General features: G+C 38.4%; 1 protein-coding gene across 1 annotated transcript in view; it reads right to left on the reverse strand.

The window, feature by feature from the left end:
* TMEM182 (transmembrane protein 182) overlaps nt 1–17,835 on the reverse strand; it is a 56,800-nt gene that overhangs the window by 7,951 nt on the left and 31,014 nt on the right. The window contains exon 4 of the mRNA XM_055327765.1: nt 11,130–11,267. Within this exon, the coding sequence (XP_055183740.1) occupies nt 11,130–11,267 (138 nt within the window). The remainder of the gene's footprint in view (nt 1–11,129; nt 11,268–17,835) is intronic.

Below are 17,835 nucleotides of genomic sequence, written 5' to 3' on the forward strand. Positions count from 1 at the left end.
AAGATGATTCCATTGGCCTCTTTTAGTCATGCTTGCACACAAATTCAGTGGCAACTCATTTTAGCTTTCAATGGGCACAGGAATGGCCAAAGAATTCTGTAGTCAAGAAAATGCATTATGAAGGAAGTTAAAGTGAACAGTGAACAATACATTAGAATCAGAAAAAAAATTGCCTTTTCTCCCACTGTAGGCAGCATGTACTCTAGAGACAGGGCAATATCCAGCAAGCACATCTAGAAAAACAGAACTAGAAAGCAAGCTTCATAAAATTTTAGGGATGATAGCATCAGCTTACTCCTTGTGTCTATTTTCAGAGGATGATATGAGGTCTGCAGTCCCAAGGTCAAACCAGCCTGTGGCATAATTCAAAGGGATACCCTGATAACAGGTACAACACATTAGGATGAAGACATTCAAAGATATCCTATAGCAGGGAAAACATTCCAAGGAGGTGGAAGGAGACGAAGTTACTTTTCCAGGGGGAGATCCCAGGAAGGCAGAGAGAGGATTCATGCTAACTACAGAAATGAAGAAAAATCTGGAGCATGGGTAAGAATGCAAAGGATAGTAGCACTAATGGAATGGTAAACCTGGGTCTGACATGCCCAGAAGGAAGATCAAAAAGGAAGTTTGATAAGCTATGTATTTACTATAATTTTCTAAAAGGAAACATAGCAATTCCCCAAGAAACATATAACAAGTGCCTTCTCGGATCTGCATAGGAGCACTGGGCAGCGTAACTGACCATGTCCCCACAAGGGGCCTTTGCAGAAGACCCACAAGTAGTCTTCAAATAAACATTTCTGAAATCAGTCCACACTAATATTTGAAGGTACTATATTAAGCCCCAATAGTTTGCAGGTTGTTCTAATAGGTAAAAAAGCCTTCCAAGTTCATTGTTTCTTTCTTTTTTAACTGAGGTGTAATCTATATAGCGCAAAATGTAGGAGTTTTAAGTATATGGTTTGATGAGAATGTATGGTTTGAGAAATGTAACCATCAGTGTAGCCACAATCCATTGAAAATAGAACATAGTCATCACTATCATCCTAGAGAGGTTCTGCATGCCTCCTCACACCTTTTCCCCAAAGCATCTATCAGTACAGCAGAGTTTTGCCCTTAGAACCTCATAGAAATGAAATCACGACAGTGTGCAGTTTTTTATCTCTTTCTGTTCATACTCAACATGATGACAGAAAACTACCCATGTCGTGCGTGTGTTAGTAGTTCCTTCCTTTTTACTGCTGCATGCTATTCCCGTTGTATGAATAGACCACAATTTGTTCATCAATTTATCCTTTGACAATCATTTGGGTTCCTTCTCGGTTTTGGCTACAATGAATTAAGCCACGATGAGTGTTTTTGGTTCATGATGCTCAAACTCAAACATAGAATCTTGAAATGATGGATACATTTCCTCAGACAAATGATTTTCAAAAAAGAAATAGGCAACAACATCTTTTTATGAACCATGATTTTACATCAAACTGATAAAATGACACCGGGCTCACAGGTGCTATGGCAGTGACCTGAAGCGCACCCACTCAGGCTTTCCCCCACACCCCTCAGCCCTCCTAGGAATACAGTCTTCCCTTCTCTTCCTCATGTATCCGTTTTGTCAACAAAACTTTTGACAGCTGTTCAATAGTGCTCACTGTGCAATTAAACTCTCAAGTGCTTGGAGCATGGGGATGTTTTGTGACTCTTTGTCTTCTCAGTTCCTTGATTCTTATTTTTAACTGTTATGTATTATTTGAAATATACAAAATATGACATATGAATGAATGTTACGAAGTTTCATTATAAAATTAACCCCTGTGAACTGGTCTGCTAGGTAGGAACCAGATGGCAATCCTGCATGTTTGTCTTCTGAGACTTCTTTGGAAAGACAGTTGCCCCTCAGGTATCTAGGGAGTGTCTCTAGCCTTTAATTTAAAGGATATAAAAGTACAACCAAGGAGAAAGAGTTAGACCCTTCCTGAGAATGAGCAAGGGTTTAACCTCTTGGGATGGAATAATAGTGCTCCTTCATGATATGGATGACACTGGAGTCCATAAGCAATATGTGTTTGGGGCCCAAATTCATAAAAAGACTTTGAATAATGCCTGCAAATTACAATTATATATAGGGTCATGATATTTATGTATACGTTTTAAAAATAGAGAGTATTAACTTATAAAATGTAAACACTGAATGCCGCAATATTTTCAAACTGGTTTGTCATGTATTAACTTTTCATATACTAAGAAGCTTAAAAATTGCAGTGTTTGAGACCTTTTTCAACTTTTAAGAAACCAATGTGTCAGGTTAAAGGAGGAAACATGATATGAGGGTAGGTTATTCTCATAGATCCATTCCAGAATCTAAAATGCATACTTATTTTTCAAACATTACATTATGGGGAAGGAAACTTTGCCAATTCTACATTTTCTGAAGACTTGTTAGACTTGTCATTACATCGCAACATACTTTCAAAGTAATTATGTATCTGTTAGTTCACTCACTAAGTTAGTTTTTCTGGGAAATACATTAGAATGTCTTAAAAATAATTGAAATTGTACCTTTTAATAGTCCTTCTTTACATTAAAAGCTATACTTTTCTCTTATATTTAAATTATGCTAATTTTTATATGTCATATTTCAGAAATTTTAAAGCTGCTCATGCATAGTGGTCAACCATAAACAATTTCCACTCTTCATTTTCTTAAACTCAATTTCCACTGATGTTTTTCTAATTTTCTGCGACAGTCTGAACACCTTATATAACTATAATTTCATATCTGTATGTTTTCATTACATCTATTTGATTTCCAAATATTCATTGCTACCCAAACTTTACCACACACATTACTGTACAAATATATTAATTGACTCTTCGCTTTCATTTTCTGGCCTCATGTTTTTATTTAGTCAACCAAACCTATATAATGTCTATTGGAATTCTTAAGTATTTATTACTTTCTTAGATTGGCATAATCATTGTAGGCATTAAACACCCTGTCTATCCAACACTCTGTACTCTCTTGAGAAACAGTTATTGATAGAGAATGATCCTGAGGGTTTATCCATCTGCACAAGTCATTAGGGATTGCATCTGGAAAGTGGATTTTCATTTAACTCCAAGGAAGTGTTTACTCACAATAAATGAGTTTCAAAAAGCAGGAGGTGGTTGAAGGGCATAGGCCTGGACTCTAACTTTTTTGGTAAAATACAGATCATGCAGGTGCCTACTGCAGACAGTAGTCATGAGATTAATGGAGGTAACACGCACTGGGCGAGGTGCCTGGAACAGGGCAAGCGCATAATAAGCATTGGCTAGTTTTGTTATTATCATTATTTTTATTGAGCTTTGGCATTAGCTCCTGATAATGGCTAGTAAATATTATTCTCTGAAATCTTTTAAAGCGTCAGAGCTTCTCATATGACTGGGCTATTTCAGGACTAGTCAAGAGGCAAGGGGATAAACTGCCTTCCAGTCTGAGATTTCATGAGAAGTGAGGGAGATTGTCTGCCCATGTCTTACTAGAATCTTCCACCAGGTGGCACCAGTCACCCCATAGGCCCATCACAACATTTTAGGAAGGTTAACAGGTGAATCCAGACTTGTGCTCACTTATACATATTAAGGACATTTTCTGTTTTAAGTGTCCAGTAAGCAAGCTTTCTGCCCATCCCCAACAACCTTATAGTTACAAGAAGTAAAAATCCTTCTAGGACAGACTTAGCAGATGTCAATCTGGTCATTCAGGGGAGTCTTACTAATGTATTTCTCTTTTCTACAAGTAAGTATAAAGGGTGGGAGAAAAGGCCTCAGGAAATTCATAAAATTTTCAGTAAAAAAAAGCAATATGCCTTACTCATTAACCACTAGCTATTTCTGAGCAAAGTGATTATTTGGGAGAAGGGTATGGAATAAAACAGAATATTTGCAAAGAAATTAAATCCCTTGCAGAACTAAGTTAATAGTAGATGTTAATGATACACATACTTTAAAAAAGCAGAATGAAGCAGATGGAAATTCATTCTGCCTTTCCACCGTACCAAAAACTAACCCCAAACTAGATATGCCGTTTATAAACCAGAACGAATCTTGTCGTACTACACATCTGAAAACTCCCTTTCAGTGTGGAGATTAATTATATCCTATAATAAAATATCATGTGAGTAAAGGCATTCTTTTGTAGGCCTACAGCTCTAGTTCTCAGAAGAACCACACAAATACATTTTTAAAGGGGAATGGGGACCATTCATTCATGTTTGCAGTTCAAGGTTTTCCAAAAAGTCCTACTAAAGCTGTTACTGAGCTGACCTCTCATACCCTAGATTCATCTGGGCAAGGGCTGGACCGTCCTCTCAAATGTCTCCCATAAGGACACATATGCACAACCAGCCCAGGTCAAAGTAAAGACTTAGGAGCACAGGTCTCTCTACGCAACCACTCTGCGTCTCTTCTTCACATTCCTCATCCCTTCTCCAGCCTTCATTTGACTGAGGTATTAGAAACTCACAAAACTGGGCCTCACTCATGCCCTCTGAATTCTTCCTCTGGGAACCTGCCTCTTCACTGTTGCATCATACATCCTATCATACTGGTGCCCCGTTCAACACTGAGTGGGGACAAGTCTGATCCTAACAGCCCGTTACACACATACCAACTAATAGCAATGTGGGGAAAAATAAACTTTCAAAGAAGTATCTGAGAAAGAAAAGTTATATGCCTTAAAGTATTTTTGTAAATGAAAATTCTTCAGAGCTCTTTCCTCTTTAATATTGACCAACACTGATTTATTCTAGCACTTGACATTTCTATGAAGTGACATATTGAGGTCATTAAAATTCCACATCAAAATTTGAAAGGAGGCCTTCCCACATTATTATATTATCAATATCCAAAACAATGCTTTTCCTGAACAAATTACCAAATATGGCAACCAAAGGCACAAAGCCAGGGCATGAAGCAAGTAATTTTAGAAACATAAGAGTGACTGGTTCTTCCAGAAGTACTCAGAAAGCACATCTAGTGTACAAAGGTTTTGGACTGAGCAAAAGAGAAGTAAATCCAAGCTGCTGTTTTGTGTGTCATAAAAATCGGAGACAGGAATCCTAGTACAACAAGCACATTTGGCTCACGTATCAGTTACTTCCAGTTATAATGAGTCACGCCTTTGTTTCTGTCACGTACCTCCAACAGAACAGACCTATGAATGAAATGTTAAGTCCTGGACTTTGGTGAAATATTCTGTTCCCCATTGGGAGGTTATGTTGTGGTTTTCTCCCGAAAGCCTACTTTTGGTGCACTAAGAAAGACACAGAAGCTTTAGAAAAGCCATTCTGGCAAGCATTCACAGGCCTTCCAGGCCTGTTCTGCTAATAGAGAGGCCCCTTTGCTTGGCCGTGTAAGCGGCTGTTTATAGCCTGGATCTCTCACTATATAGACATGGAGACAGCAGGTGCAAGTAGGGAGATGCGTGTGCCTGTAAGTTTAGAATGCCTGCCTCTAGGCTGTCAGCAGTTCTTCCCTAATCCCTTCCTGCTCATGGTCTTCTGTTTCCTCTGCATATTCTTCTCTTGCTCTACTTTATCTGGAGGAAGATGTGAGGAGCAAGGTACGACACTGAATTCTTCCTGGAAGCCATGTGTTCAGTTTCAACAACAACAACAAAAAAAAGAACATCTAAAATATGTCCCTTGGCTGCTGTGTCTTTTTTTTTTTTTTCTAGGATTAAGGTGAAAAAGTATCTTGTAGTTTTCATCACCACACCTATTTTATCTCATATAGAAATAAATATGGTTTACTGATGAGCTACTACAAATTCCATTGATCTTTTGAAAGAAAAGGAAAACAAACCACAAATCCAATTTAATTCTGATTCAATAGTTTATATTATATTTTGTAGTCAGATTTTTATATTCCTGTCATTACCGCTCACCTTTTCTATTCTACTTTTTTTTTATTCTATTTTTTTATTCTACTTTTTTTAAGAGGGTTCACATCACCATAGTTTCAGAAAGCACTGTCCTCCAGATCCAAAGCGAGCAGGGAGGGGTCATGGAAGGATGTGCTTCAGACAGTTTGTCCCACATGGCAGAACATTTTTAAATTCACCCCAAATCACTCAGCTTGTATCCCTGGTGACCAGTAATGGCTTGAGCAACAGCCTTCTGGGCAAGGAGTATACTCTGTGGTCACAGAGTGGGGCAGGAGTCAAACCACTGCTTTGCCGCCAAAGAACTAACTAATTGTTCCAAAGGGCTAATTACACAGCAGAGGTACCCTTTGCTTCCATTAATGCATCCTGAGTCTAGAATAAAGGCTGCTATCTTCCTCTGGCTTACAAGATGTCTGTGTAGTCTCACCAACTTGAGGGTCTCACAAGGGACTTAGTTGAGATTCAGAAGCCTTTCAGGCACCTCAACCCAGGAGGGACTCTGTCTGGCACTACATTCAGCAGAAAAATGTAATCTCACTTTGTCACTCAGGAAAAGGCTATTTCAATTACAAAAGAAAAATATTTGTACCCTAATATGCTGGGAAATACTGATTTCAAGTTTTTACGGCTTATTACCTAGTAATGTCAGTATCCCGGAACTTCCAGATCACATCATTATTCTTTCCTGTACACTTAGAAGTCTTACTTATGCACAGCAATTCCTGTATTGATGTTGCTTTGCCCAGGCACTAGGAATATTCAGCTATGTTTAATTTCCTCCATATAACTTAAATGTTTTATAGTGGTATGCTCACCCATTCTAATTTCTCCTGCATCTTTCTTATCACCTCCAATATCAAAGAACTAGGAGAAGACAAGTGTCAGCCCCTTTGGACTGGAAAGTCCTCTGGGAGTCCACATTAAAACAAATTTCAGAATTTGCTTAGGTTTTATAGAGTGTGCGATGAGATTCACTGAAATAGGTTTGGTGTTATAACATCCTGATGATTACCATGCACTTGTTCCAGAACTGAACCTCCTCGGGGAACACATGGCTTAGCCTGATTGAAGAGGAATCTGCCCAACTGCAAGGAGTGGCAACATATGTCCTCCAAACTTTGCTCTAAGCTTGTTGACAGAGCAAGAGGAATACCATGGACCCCTCCCCTTACTCATACCGACAACTGTGACATCAGCATGACTCAGTCATGCATGGAATGCCCAAAAACAGTCTTCTTACTAATGCCAAAGAGACTTCATACATGCACACACCCAGCATTGGCCATTTGGAATTTGGCTATTCCCCATCCTAAAGCCATCTGTCCAAATAAAGAGAGAGTGTGCAATCTTGTTTGTGGCATTGATAAAGCTGCCACGGCAACCCCAGGCCCAAGCTGCACCTGTTCCTAACTGCCCAGCACAGCACAGAGCGTTGGCACAGGGCAGCATGGGAGCTCAGTTAGGCAGGGAATGACAAGGCAAGCCATAAAAAACAAAGAGATTCTAGAGTACCAGACACATAAAACGAGATCCCTTCATTTTGAAAATATAAAATCTAAACAAAGAAAGCATTCTAAGTTCAGTTCAGTTTAACTCATTGACTATGTGCATAGTTGCATACTAAATGTGATACACAAAAATTTGGCTGGCCGAAAAACCTAGTGTTTACTATATATTTTCCAAGTGTTCATATAGCATATAAGTTTCCAACTTTGATTCTGAAAGGATAAGTTGCTTATTAATATTACCTGAGAATCTTAATAATAAACAATGAAAAGATTTTTTAAATTCTTCTATCAATAAGTACTGAAACTTAAGAATGATTTATTGAAAAAAAATAAATAAATAAAAGAATGATTTATTGGCCCCATAACCACCTTATAGAGTTGTTTCACTGTAAAAACTGCCACTAGACTGTAAACTTCAGTTATTCCTGAGAATATCACCTTTTCTGCCCAAGCTAATTTTGTCTCATCCTACAGAATTTCTCTCTCTGTTCTTTGGAAACAAATGGCCCTACACAAACAAAGAAATCTGCCATGAAGGAAATTAAAAGTCAAGTTTGAAAGGAAGTGTCCTCATAATTGTCCAGTTTGGTTGTTTTCAGAATGGGTCCCAGAATATCATGGACACCTCTCAGTTCCCAGGGGCCTTTTACATGAAGACCTGAGCAAGGAGAACCCCAGCCCCATACCCACACAGAGCAAAGATTCTCAAAAAAAAAAAAAAAAAAAAAAAAGAACCTCACTGGTCACAGGCATGTGAGTACAAACTAAATACTTTATCCTCCTACAGAGTTCTCAGCCAAATGTAATTATTTGGATATACTACCTTCTTGCACAATTTAAAAATGACCAACATTTTTTTTTCAAAAACACTAAACACACACAGGGACACACAATTCTTTGATCAGACTAAGCCAAAAATCAGAGTGTTTCTGAGTTTAAAACAACTGTGCTGTCCATAATGTATACTAAACTCACACTATTACAGTTGACCTTTGAACACTGTAGGGTTAGGAGCACTGACCTTATGAAGTTGAAAATCTGCCTACAAATATCTTAACTCGGGATCCCTGAGTGGCGCAGCGGTTTGGCACCTGCCTTTGACCCAGGGCGTGATACTGGAGACCCAGGATCGAATCCCACGTCGGGCTCCCGGTGCATGGAGGTTGCATCTCCCTCTGCCTGTGTCTCTGCCTCTCTCTCTCTCTCTCTCTCTCTCTCTCTCTGTGACTATCATAAATAAATAAATAAATAAAAAACAAATATCTTAACTCCCCAAAAACTTAACAATAATTGAAAATTTGCCTGTAACTTTTTTTTGCCTATAACTTTTTTTAAGATTTTATTTATTTATTCATGAGAGAGACACAGAGAGAGAGAGAGATGCAGAGACATAGGCAGAGAGAGAAGCAGGCACCATGCAGAGAGCCCAACATGGGACTCGATCCTGGGTCTCCAGGATCATGCCCTGGGCTGAAAGTGGCGCTAAACTGCTGAGCCACCCGGGCTGCCCTGCCTATAACTTTTGATATCACAAAGACTTAATTGTAGTTAAAAATTTCCCTGTAACTTTTGACTCCCCTAAGACTAAGAGCCTACTGTTGACCAGAGAAGTCTCATTGATAACAGTCAATTAACACTATATATTGTATTATATACTATATTCTTACAATAAATTAAGCTAAGAAAAGAAAATAAAATGTTATTAATAAAAATATAAGAAAGAAAAAATAGATTCACAGGATTGTACTGTTTTTATTTTAAAAATTGTGTTTAAGTGGACGCATCAGTTCAAACCCATATTCCAGGGTCAACTGTATATATTTCCTTTTTGGGAAAGATTTATAAAGAAAGGTAAGGAATGAGAAGAAACAAATATTTATACACTCTAGCAGACAGCTCTTGTTTCTGGGAAAACCATGGAAAACAATGTACCTTCACAAGACCTTTGAACAAAGTAAAGGTAGAATGTGGTTTGCAGGAGGAAAAACTATTTGGCTCAGAAATGTTCAGTTTTATGGCATATAAGGGGTTTGGTCTTATGGAATTATTAATTAAAGAAGACGATTATAAATTGAGATTGAAGTGAAAGAAGCCTGATACAAAAGGCCACACATTGTATGAATCCATTAATATGAAATCTCCAGAATAAACCCAAAAAGATAGAAAGTAGATGAGTGTTGGGAGCCTGGGTGGCTCAGCGGTTGAGTGTCTGCCTTTGACTCAGGGTGTGATCCCAGAGTCCCGGGATTGAGTCCTGGGATTGAGTCCTGCATCGGGCTTCTGGCCTGGAGGCTGCTTCTCCTCTGCCTGTGTCTCTCATAAATAAATACATAAAATCGTTTTTGTTTTTTTTTTTTTTAAAAAAAGAAGAAAGTAGATGAGTGTTGACTCAAGCCCAAGGGGAGGAAAGGAGAGGAGACAATGAGGTCTCTTTGTGAGGTAATAAAAAATATTCCGGAATCAGAGAGTGGTAATATTTGCACAACTCTGGAAATGTACTAAAAATACATTTTTATACTGCATTATATACGTTAAAATGATAAATTTCGTAGGTAAACCCAGGCCCTTGAAAACAAGGTCCTTGGAAAACTAGTGAGGAAAGAAGTGAATAAAAGACAAAAGAATGACAGAATGGGTTAAACAGGACTCTTATTCACAGGGTGGGTTTGGGTTGGGTGGGTTTTTTTTTTCTTTTTTGAACTCTTTGGACAGAGGATCCATATCTGATTATTCTTTTTTATTCCCTCTACAGAATTAAGCACAATATTATGGACTAGGTCTGCTTCAAGGAACTGTTAATTGGCCATCAATTAAATGATGACGGACAATATCAGGAGCTGTCTTTGCAATGATTTAAAGAGAACAACGCTATCTATTCTATTTCTTTCCTGTCGCTACCATTTCATACAGAAACACTTTGTCCTTCTGATTTGATGCTATAAAATAGCATAGTCATGTACAATGTGGTCTTAGTCATAGTGAAGTTCGTCTCATTTTCTAAAACTGTTACCTTTACAAATCATCTGTGCTTATATGTTTTCAGATTAATGTTCTGGCTTTTACTTCCCAATTAAATGAAGGACACTTAACATTCACAAGATACACCTAGTCGATTATTTTTCTATTTTTACTAAGATCACTGTAGCAGGATTAAAAAGACTAGTTGGAACGCTGACTAAAACAAATGCAGGTTTTGCCAAGGACAGAATGTGTTTTGATAACGCACATGAACCACAATTTAAAAAAGTGAATGATGACATTGTAGAAAGAGATGTTTTTCTTTTTTTACCTGTGATAAATAAATCATGCCAGTTTGTAATTATCATCATGGGGCTATCTTTTTAAGAATGCACAGAAAAGTTCACACATATCCTGATGTTACAGAAAGACATGTTATGAACCCATTTTACGGATAGAAAAGAAACAGGTTAAGAGAGATTAAGGAACAGAACTTTCCCTTCCTGTGCTGTCATCCTACAACGTGGATACAGTGAGCAAATGCTGTGGAGCACACAGGAAATGCTAAGTCCCTGGAGGAGGGTCTGCATACAGTGGGCACTCAAACAATACTGCATATGAACATCATTGTATTACTCCTAGTAGAGGCCTGAAATCTGAAACTAGAAAAGGAAAATGTGAGGATATGGAGAAAAACATGGCTGGAAATCACACTTTTTGCCCTGCACATACCTGCAGCGATGTACCCGCCTCCACCAGCCTTATAGAGAACGTGACTTGTGAAAGGGGCTGCACAGATGATCAGAAAGCTCGCAGTCACCACAGCGATGACGCCCAGAAGCATCAGGACTGCCCAGAAACCACGGTAAACTGGAAACCCCAGGGGGAAAAGGAGAAAAGAAAAACGCATTTAGATTGTGAACCCCACTTAGACTGTACCAGTCAGTTTCTTTCCACTTTATTGTTCTGATTTTAGCCATAGCAAGTTAGAATCCCACGCCATAATCCTGGATTATGATCCAAAGGAAATCTTATTAGATAACTCTATACTTAGTGATGTCAACCTTCAATTCACTCATGCTTGTTATTTGTACCCCACACACTCCCAGGACAATCTGGGAGCTCATTTTCTGAATATATTTTCCATTTTAGAAGTGGAGATGTTCTAACATTCTGGAAAGAGTTACCCTGAGTCCGTACCTAGTTGAGTCACAGGTAGGTGTTTCATACCAAACGTACAACGACATGAAAAGGCATTCACATTTACCAACACTGCTTCTTACAATCACTATCACCCCCTAGGAGCTAATAATCACCCCAATTCCCTAATAAAAAAGTATACTTCTGTTTAGACTGTGACTTTATTGGAAAATAGTCTTCAGGTAATAAAAATGTCAAACAAAACAAAAAATAAAAGTTCGTACAGACTGAGATTTTAAATCAGATATATTTAAGGCATACTACTTTCCACCAATATTTTTCTTAGAAAGACTCAAAATGAGAAGCGAGAAGTTAGAGTGGTCTCTTATGCATGGACCAACAAGACTGAATTAATGGATGCAGCTGGTGATAAACGGATTGTGGGTTTGGTGATACATAGTAATCAAATAAAGAGGAAGTCTAATGATCATTTTTGAATGGGATAATTACTGATCTATTAAACAAATTCATCATTTCCCAAGGGCTACAACACTAAAATAAGTTCCTTTTGGTGTAAATGAGGGAAAGCTCCATAAAATACATTAGTCAAATTACATTTTTTAATGAAAACATAGGCTTTATATGAGAAAGCAAAAAATGATTTTTCTCCACAAGCCCACCTGGCAAAGAAAGAAATGTGCCCATCAGCTGGAATCTTAAAGCAAAGACTATGGCAAGATGGAAATTTGTAGGGAGGAAGCACTGCATTTAAATGGGAAAGGAAGGCTGGAAATGTTGTGTGGACACATCTGAAAGACAGGAGTAAAAGACCGGCTTGTACCCCGCATGCCCATGCTGTTCACTTGACAGTGGCTTCCAGGTTTGCAGTGCTAGGAATATTCTATGGCTGCTTTCAGGCTCTGCAGGGTGCCAAGCAGTGAAGGAATACTGATCATATTTGAGCGTGGGAAGAGTGGCAGACAGTGAGCCAAACACGTGCCATCCGGGTCCTATCAGAATTTGCTAGAGAATTGGCAAGCTTCACATTTTACATTTTCATTCACATACACAGAAAAGATTTCCTGCACATTGGTGAGCCACACATTTTACACTTGTATTCCCTTCGTTTACCTAAATGTCTATTATGTGGTAGGTTCTGTGGCAAGTGCTAGGGGTGAAAACATGATTAAGAGCCAGTCCACGGGGGATCCCTGGGTGGCGCAGCGGTTTAGCGCCTGCCTTTGGCCCAGGGCGCGATCCTGAAGACCAGGGATCGAATCCCACGTCGGGCTCCCGGTGCATGGAGCCTGCTTCTCTCTCTGCCTCTCTCTCTCTCTCTCTCTCTCTCTCTCTGTGACTATCATAAATAAATAACAATTAAAAAAAAAAAGAGCCAGTCCACGGAATAAGGAATAAGGAGCCCATTCTGTTGCTCCCCTGACCACAACTAAAATGTGGACACACATGGCAAACAACCACCTGAGGAGTCTGAAAAGTAAACAACAGCAAGTGTATTCAGGAGAGAAGTCAAACCTTAAGGAAAGATAAAATTGGCTACAAAGAGTTTTCAGAGTATTTCCTTTTTTTCTCCTTCTGGATTTGGCCTGAAGGCAAGCCAAATTGGGAACTTTATAAAAGGTGCAAACAGCAAAACAAAAACAAAAAACCTGGAGTTAAGATTATTATTCTGGCTAGATCAACAGGAAAGGGGGTTGGGTCCCTATAAGCCAGAGTATGGGGAAAGTCCTTGTGTTGAATTTTCTCTTTTTATTTTCCCAGGCAGGCCTCAAGGCCTCAAAAGTAAATCTACACTTCTACCCCGGGCGTGGGGGGTGGGGAATGGACACTTAAGATCCCAAATGATGATTCAACATTTTGGCTATAAGAAGCAGAAAAATGGGGTGCTTGGGTGGTTCAGTGGGTTGAGTGACTGACTCCTGGCTTTGGCTCCGGTCATAATCTTGGGTTGTGGGATTGAGCCCCACATCCACTCCCCCTGCATCAGGCTCTACGCTCAGCGAGGAGTCTGCTTGAAGATTCTCTCCCTCTGCCCCTTCTTCCCACTCATGTGTTCTCTCTCTCTCTTTCTCTCTCTCTCAAAAAAAAATCTTAAAAAAAAAAAGAAGCAGAAAAAGGGACACCCCTCCCTCCCCAGTTTGCAAAGGGTGAAGGAACCACTGCTATGGGTTTCCTCTTTCTTTCACTGCATTGCATGAAACTGGGCCATGGCCCAGGAGGCCAACTCTGAGAAACTCATCTTCCCATCCATAAAAACTGGAAAAGTGGGCCCTAGAAGCCTGAGGAGTAGAAGAAACCCCACAGACAAGAGAGAGAGCCAGAGAAGAGAATCTCTAATCTGTGTTTGATCCTTCACAAGTGATGAGTTCATGCTCCAAGTTGTACATGCCCAGAAAATGCCCAAAGAAGTACAATGATGGTTTTGAGAACTAAATTACAGTATAAAAATCACCCAAGTACCAGAATAAACCCTGAGTGATATACAAGCCCCAGGCAGACCCAAACAGCATGGCAAATGCATTGAAAAGTGAACTGATCTTGACATGACTATCACAAAAGAAAAGGACAGATCGCACAGGTGGTTTGCCTGTTCAAACAACAAATCAATATTCTCCAGAGAATTTTCACAGTATGCCAAGTCTAACGATATAATATTCAAAATGTCTAGGTTAGAATCCAATATTATTTGATATACTAACAACCATGAAAATCTGACTAATATCAAAGGAATGAGCAAATGAGCAATCAGCAGATGCCAACCCAAAGATGGTTCAAATGTGTGAATTATTACACAGACTTTAAAGCAGCTACTAGAACCATTTTCTATGAACTAAGGTGAACATTCTTGAAATGAATAAATGACAGAAATTCTTAGAAATAGAGTCTATTAAAAAAGAACTAAACTGAAGTGAAAAATATAATATCTGAAACTTAAAATCCATGAAATGAGCACAATAGCAGAATGGAGATGAGAAAGACAAGTGAACTTGAGGTGAGAACGGTAGAAATTATATAATCTGAACAACAGAAAGAAATGAAATTGAAATAAAAAATGGCTAGACTCTCAGAGACGTGAGAGACAATGTCAAAAGATGTCACATTTGTGTCACTGAAGCCCCTAAGGCAGAGACAGACCATATTGGTACAGAGCGAACATACATAGAAATAATGTCTGGAAAATTCCAAGCTTTGCTGAAAGATAAATTTATAGATACAAGAACTCAACAAACTCTGAAGAACATAAACCAAAAAAAATCAGCCCAGACACATATTAATAAAATTACTGAAAACCACAGATAAAGAAAAAGTTTTGAAAGTAGTCACTGGCGGTTGGGGTCGGGTGATATATTAAATCCAGGGAAACAACAATCCCGAGGACCACATTTTCTCATCAGATATGATGGAGGCCATTTTTAAGATGACAAAAGAAAAGAACTATCAACCTCAAATTCTCCTTCTAGTGAAAATATCTTTGAGGGATGAAGATGAAAAAAAGCCATTTCTCAAGGAGGAAGACAGAATTTATCAAAGCAAACCTGTTCCATAAAGACATAGGAAAAGGAATTTCTTTAGGTTGAAAGAAATGACACCAGGGTACTCTTGAAACTTCACGAATAAAGGAAGAGAAACAGTAAAGGTGAATATCTGCATAAATATAGCCTACTATTTTTTCTCATCTTAATTTCTTTAAAATATTCCTGCCTCTTGAAATACAAAAATATATTGTCAGCACAGTACGATAAAGACATGAAGGTTAGAATCAGATACTCTAGAATCAGAGTAACTTCTTTACCATTTACATGTGGTATAACCTTGGACCAGTTACTTAAGCTTCCTGAACCTCTCTCTCTTTTGTAAAATACAGATGTTTGTATACCTCCTTTAGAGTTATTAGAAGAGTTAGTAATAATGTATGTGAAGTGTGTGACATACAATAAGAAATCAAAGAATGACATTTATTTTGTGGTTGCTTTCATTTACATTATTATTTAAATTGCATGAACACTACACAGCATGTGGTACTGTGTTCAGTAATAGGAAAGTGAATTACTTCCCTCAGAGAGCCTTAAACACTGCTTTTATATACCATCGATGTCTGGAAATCCCTTTAGATTCCTGCACACAGTGCAATAGAGAAGTTGTGTTTGACATACTGTCTCCCATGGGAAGTTTCCTTGTCTGCTAACCTCTAAGAAGGCAGTGGCCATAACATGTGACTCTACTCCTAAATACTCAAAATACAAGCAAATAGGGTCAGATACCTAACACAAAGACAGCTCAAATAGGGTGACCTCTGGCCCATGTCTTATGACCTACGTTTTGTAAAGATGAGTTGGGCCCATCATTGTGATCCCTGGAAACCTGGACAACTGGAAACATGAGGCGATTAGTAGCAGGGCTGAAGTTTAAAAATCCAGAAGAGCCGTATGCAGGCAGGAGAGCAGGCATTACAAATCAGGCCACAGAGAGGACAGAAACAGCAGGACACGCCTCTCCACAGAGAAAAGCTGAGGGACTCAAAGGAAAGAAAGTACCTGGTGAGGGAGAGAAAAGGAGCAAAATAGAAATGTGGATGGATGCTCCTCGGAGCTGCTGTCGCTCCTGACAGCTACCAGTTCCCGTCCTGTCATTTGCTCTAACAGAATAGCCTGACTTTTGATTCTGAGTCCCCTGTAAAAGGCAGGAGCGACAGATCTGTATTTAAGGGAAGGAGGAAGTTGTTCCCTGAAGAGGTGTGACCATACGGAAATCGCTTCCAAGAGAGTGATTCCTTATTGCGGTGACTGTGTGATTTATTTTTCTGCTTGTCCCTCAGCATTCAAAAGTGTGTTAACTTCAAGTTTATCTCAAAATTTTTTGGAACTTCCTGTTCCTTAGCTAATTATATTACCTACTTCAAATATATGAGACACTTTGATTCCAAAATTAAAATGTTCACTCCCAATTAGGAATCATCTTATGGAATTGGGTAGAGTTCTTTCACCGTCTGACATGAGACTGAGGCAATCAGAGAATCCTCTACATAAAGTGAATTAAGTATATGTGTTTTGAGAGTCTGCATGATATTGGGCCGTCCCACTAATTGTGTGACTCTGACAGACCTTAGTTTTCTAAGATGGAAAACAGTATCTGTCACATAAGCTTATAGAAAGAATTGAGAATATATAAGAAAAGTAGCTGCATGCAGTTAAGTACTCACATACATTTGCTATTACTCTTATAAATTACTACTCACTCTGTAATAAAATGTCCTTGTGAACAATGTAGTTCACACACAAAAGATATCTACTAACCTCATGGATCTAGGATGGGGACAAGCTTTCAGTTCTAGTATATCTACACCTTTGAAATTTTGTCAGGGAGGATGTTTTTGTTTGGTTAGTGGTTTGTATTAAGACCCCTAGATTGTGAATTTATCTCAGAGAACACTGATTTGTTTCCTTATTCCTTATATGAGCCCATTAAAACTGCGAAATTTCGTCTTTGAAATCTTTGGACCATGCCAAGTGACATCATCTCCAAAAATCCATTTGTACCATTAATTACAAGTCAGTGCTTAACTTACACAATATTGGATTTCCATTAATTCCTATTAGAACACGAGGCAAGATTTACAATGTAAATAGATTCACATGTAATCTATATTATCACAATTTGGATTAATTAAAGAAAAGCGTCATCTGAATCTGTGAAAGGCCAGAATTAATGACTACTTTTAAAGCAATGAAGTTCTGTTGATTCTAAATAAATTGGTGAATTGACCTGACAAAGTGCTCCTTGCTCGAGTGTTGTAATGAGGATGAGTAGTAATTAGTCTAACAACAGATGTTATAGAAATGGTTCTTCTAGAGTTTATTTTCCTAAATAGATTAAGCTTTTACCCAGGATATCCTGAAACGGCCTATCAGTATATTCCATGCAAGTATGTCACTTCATATTTTTATAATTTTATAATATTTTCACTAGTATACAGTTATTTTCTTTTTCAGTTTTCATTAGTTTTAGTCCTGAAGTTTTCATTTCAGGACTATCCTGTTGCTTTTTAATGGCAAAAAAGACATATCAAGTCATTAGAGATTGTCTAGTTTGTTAAATAAGAGTGTATACGGAATGAAAAATGTTCACAATGCATTTTACTCATAAAAAGTACTAACATAAAGAGTATTAACCACTTTGAAAATCCAAATTTCGGACTGAAACATACATCAAAAGGAGCTTATATCTTGGATATACCTAAAAAGTCAAATTCCAAAAAGACATAATTAGGAAGTGTTGGGAG

This window comes from Nyctereutes procyonoides, unplaced genomic scaffold (genome assembly GCF_905146905.1).
Source record: "Nyctereutes procyonoides isolate TBG_1078 unplaced genomic scaffold, NYPRO_anot_genome, whole genome shotgun sequence".
In the NCBI taxonomy this organism is placed as follows: Eukaryota; Metazoa; Chordata; class Mammalia; order Carnivora; family Canidae; genus Nyctereutes; species Nyctereutes procyonoides.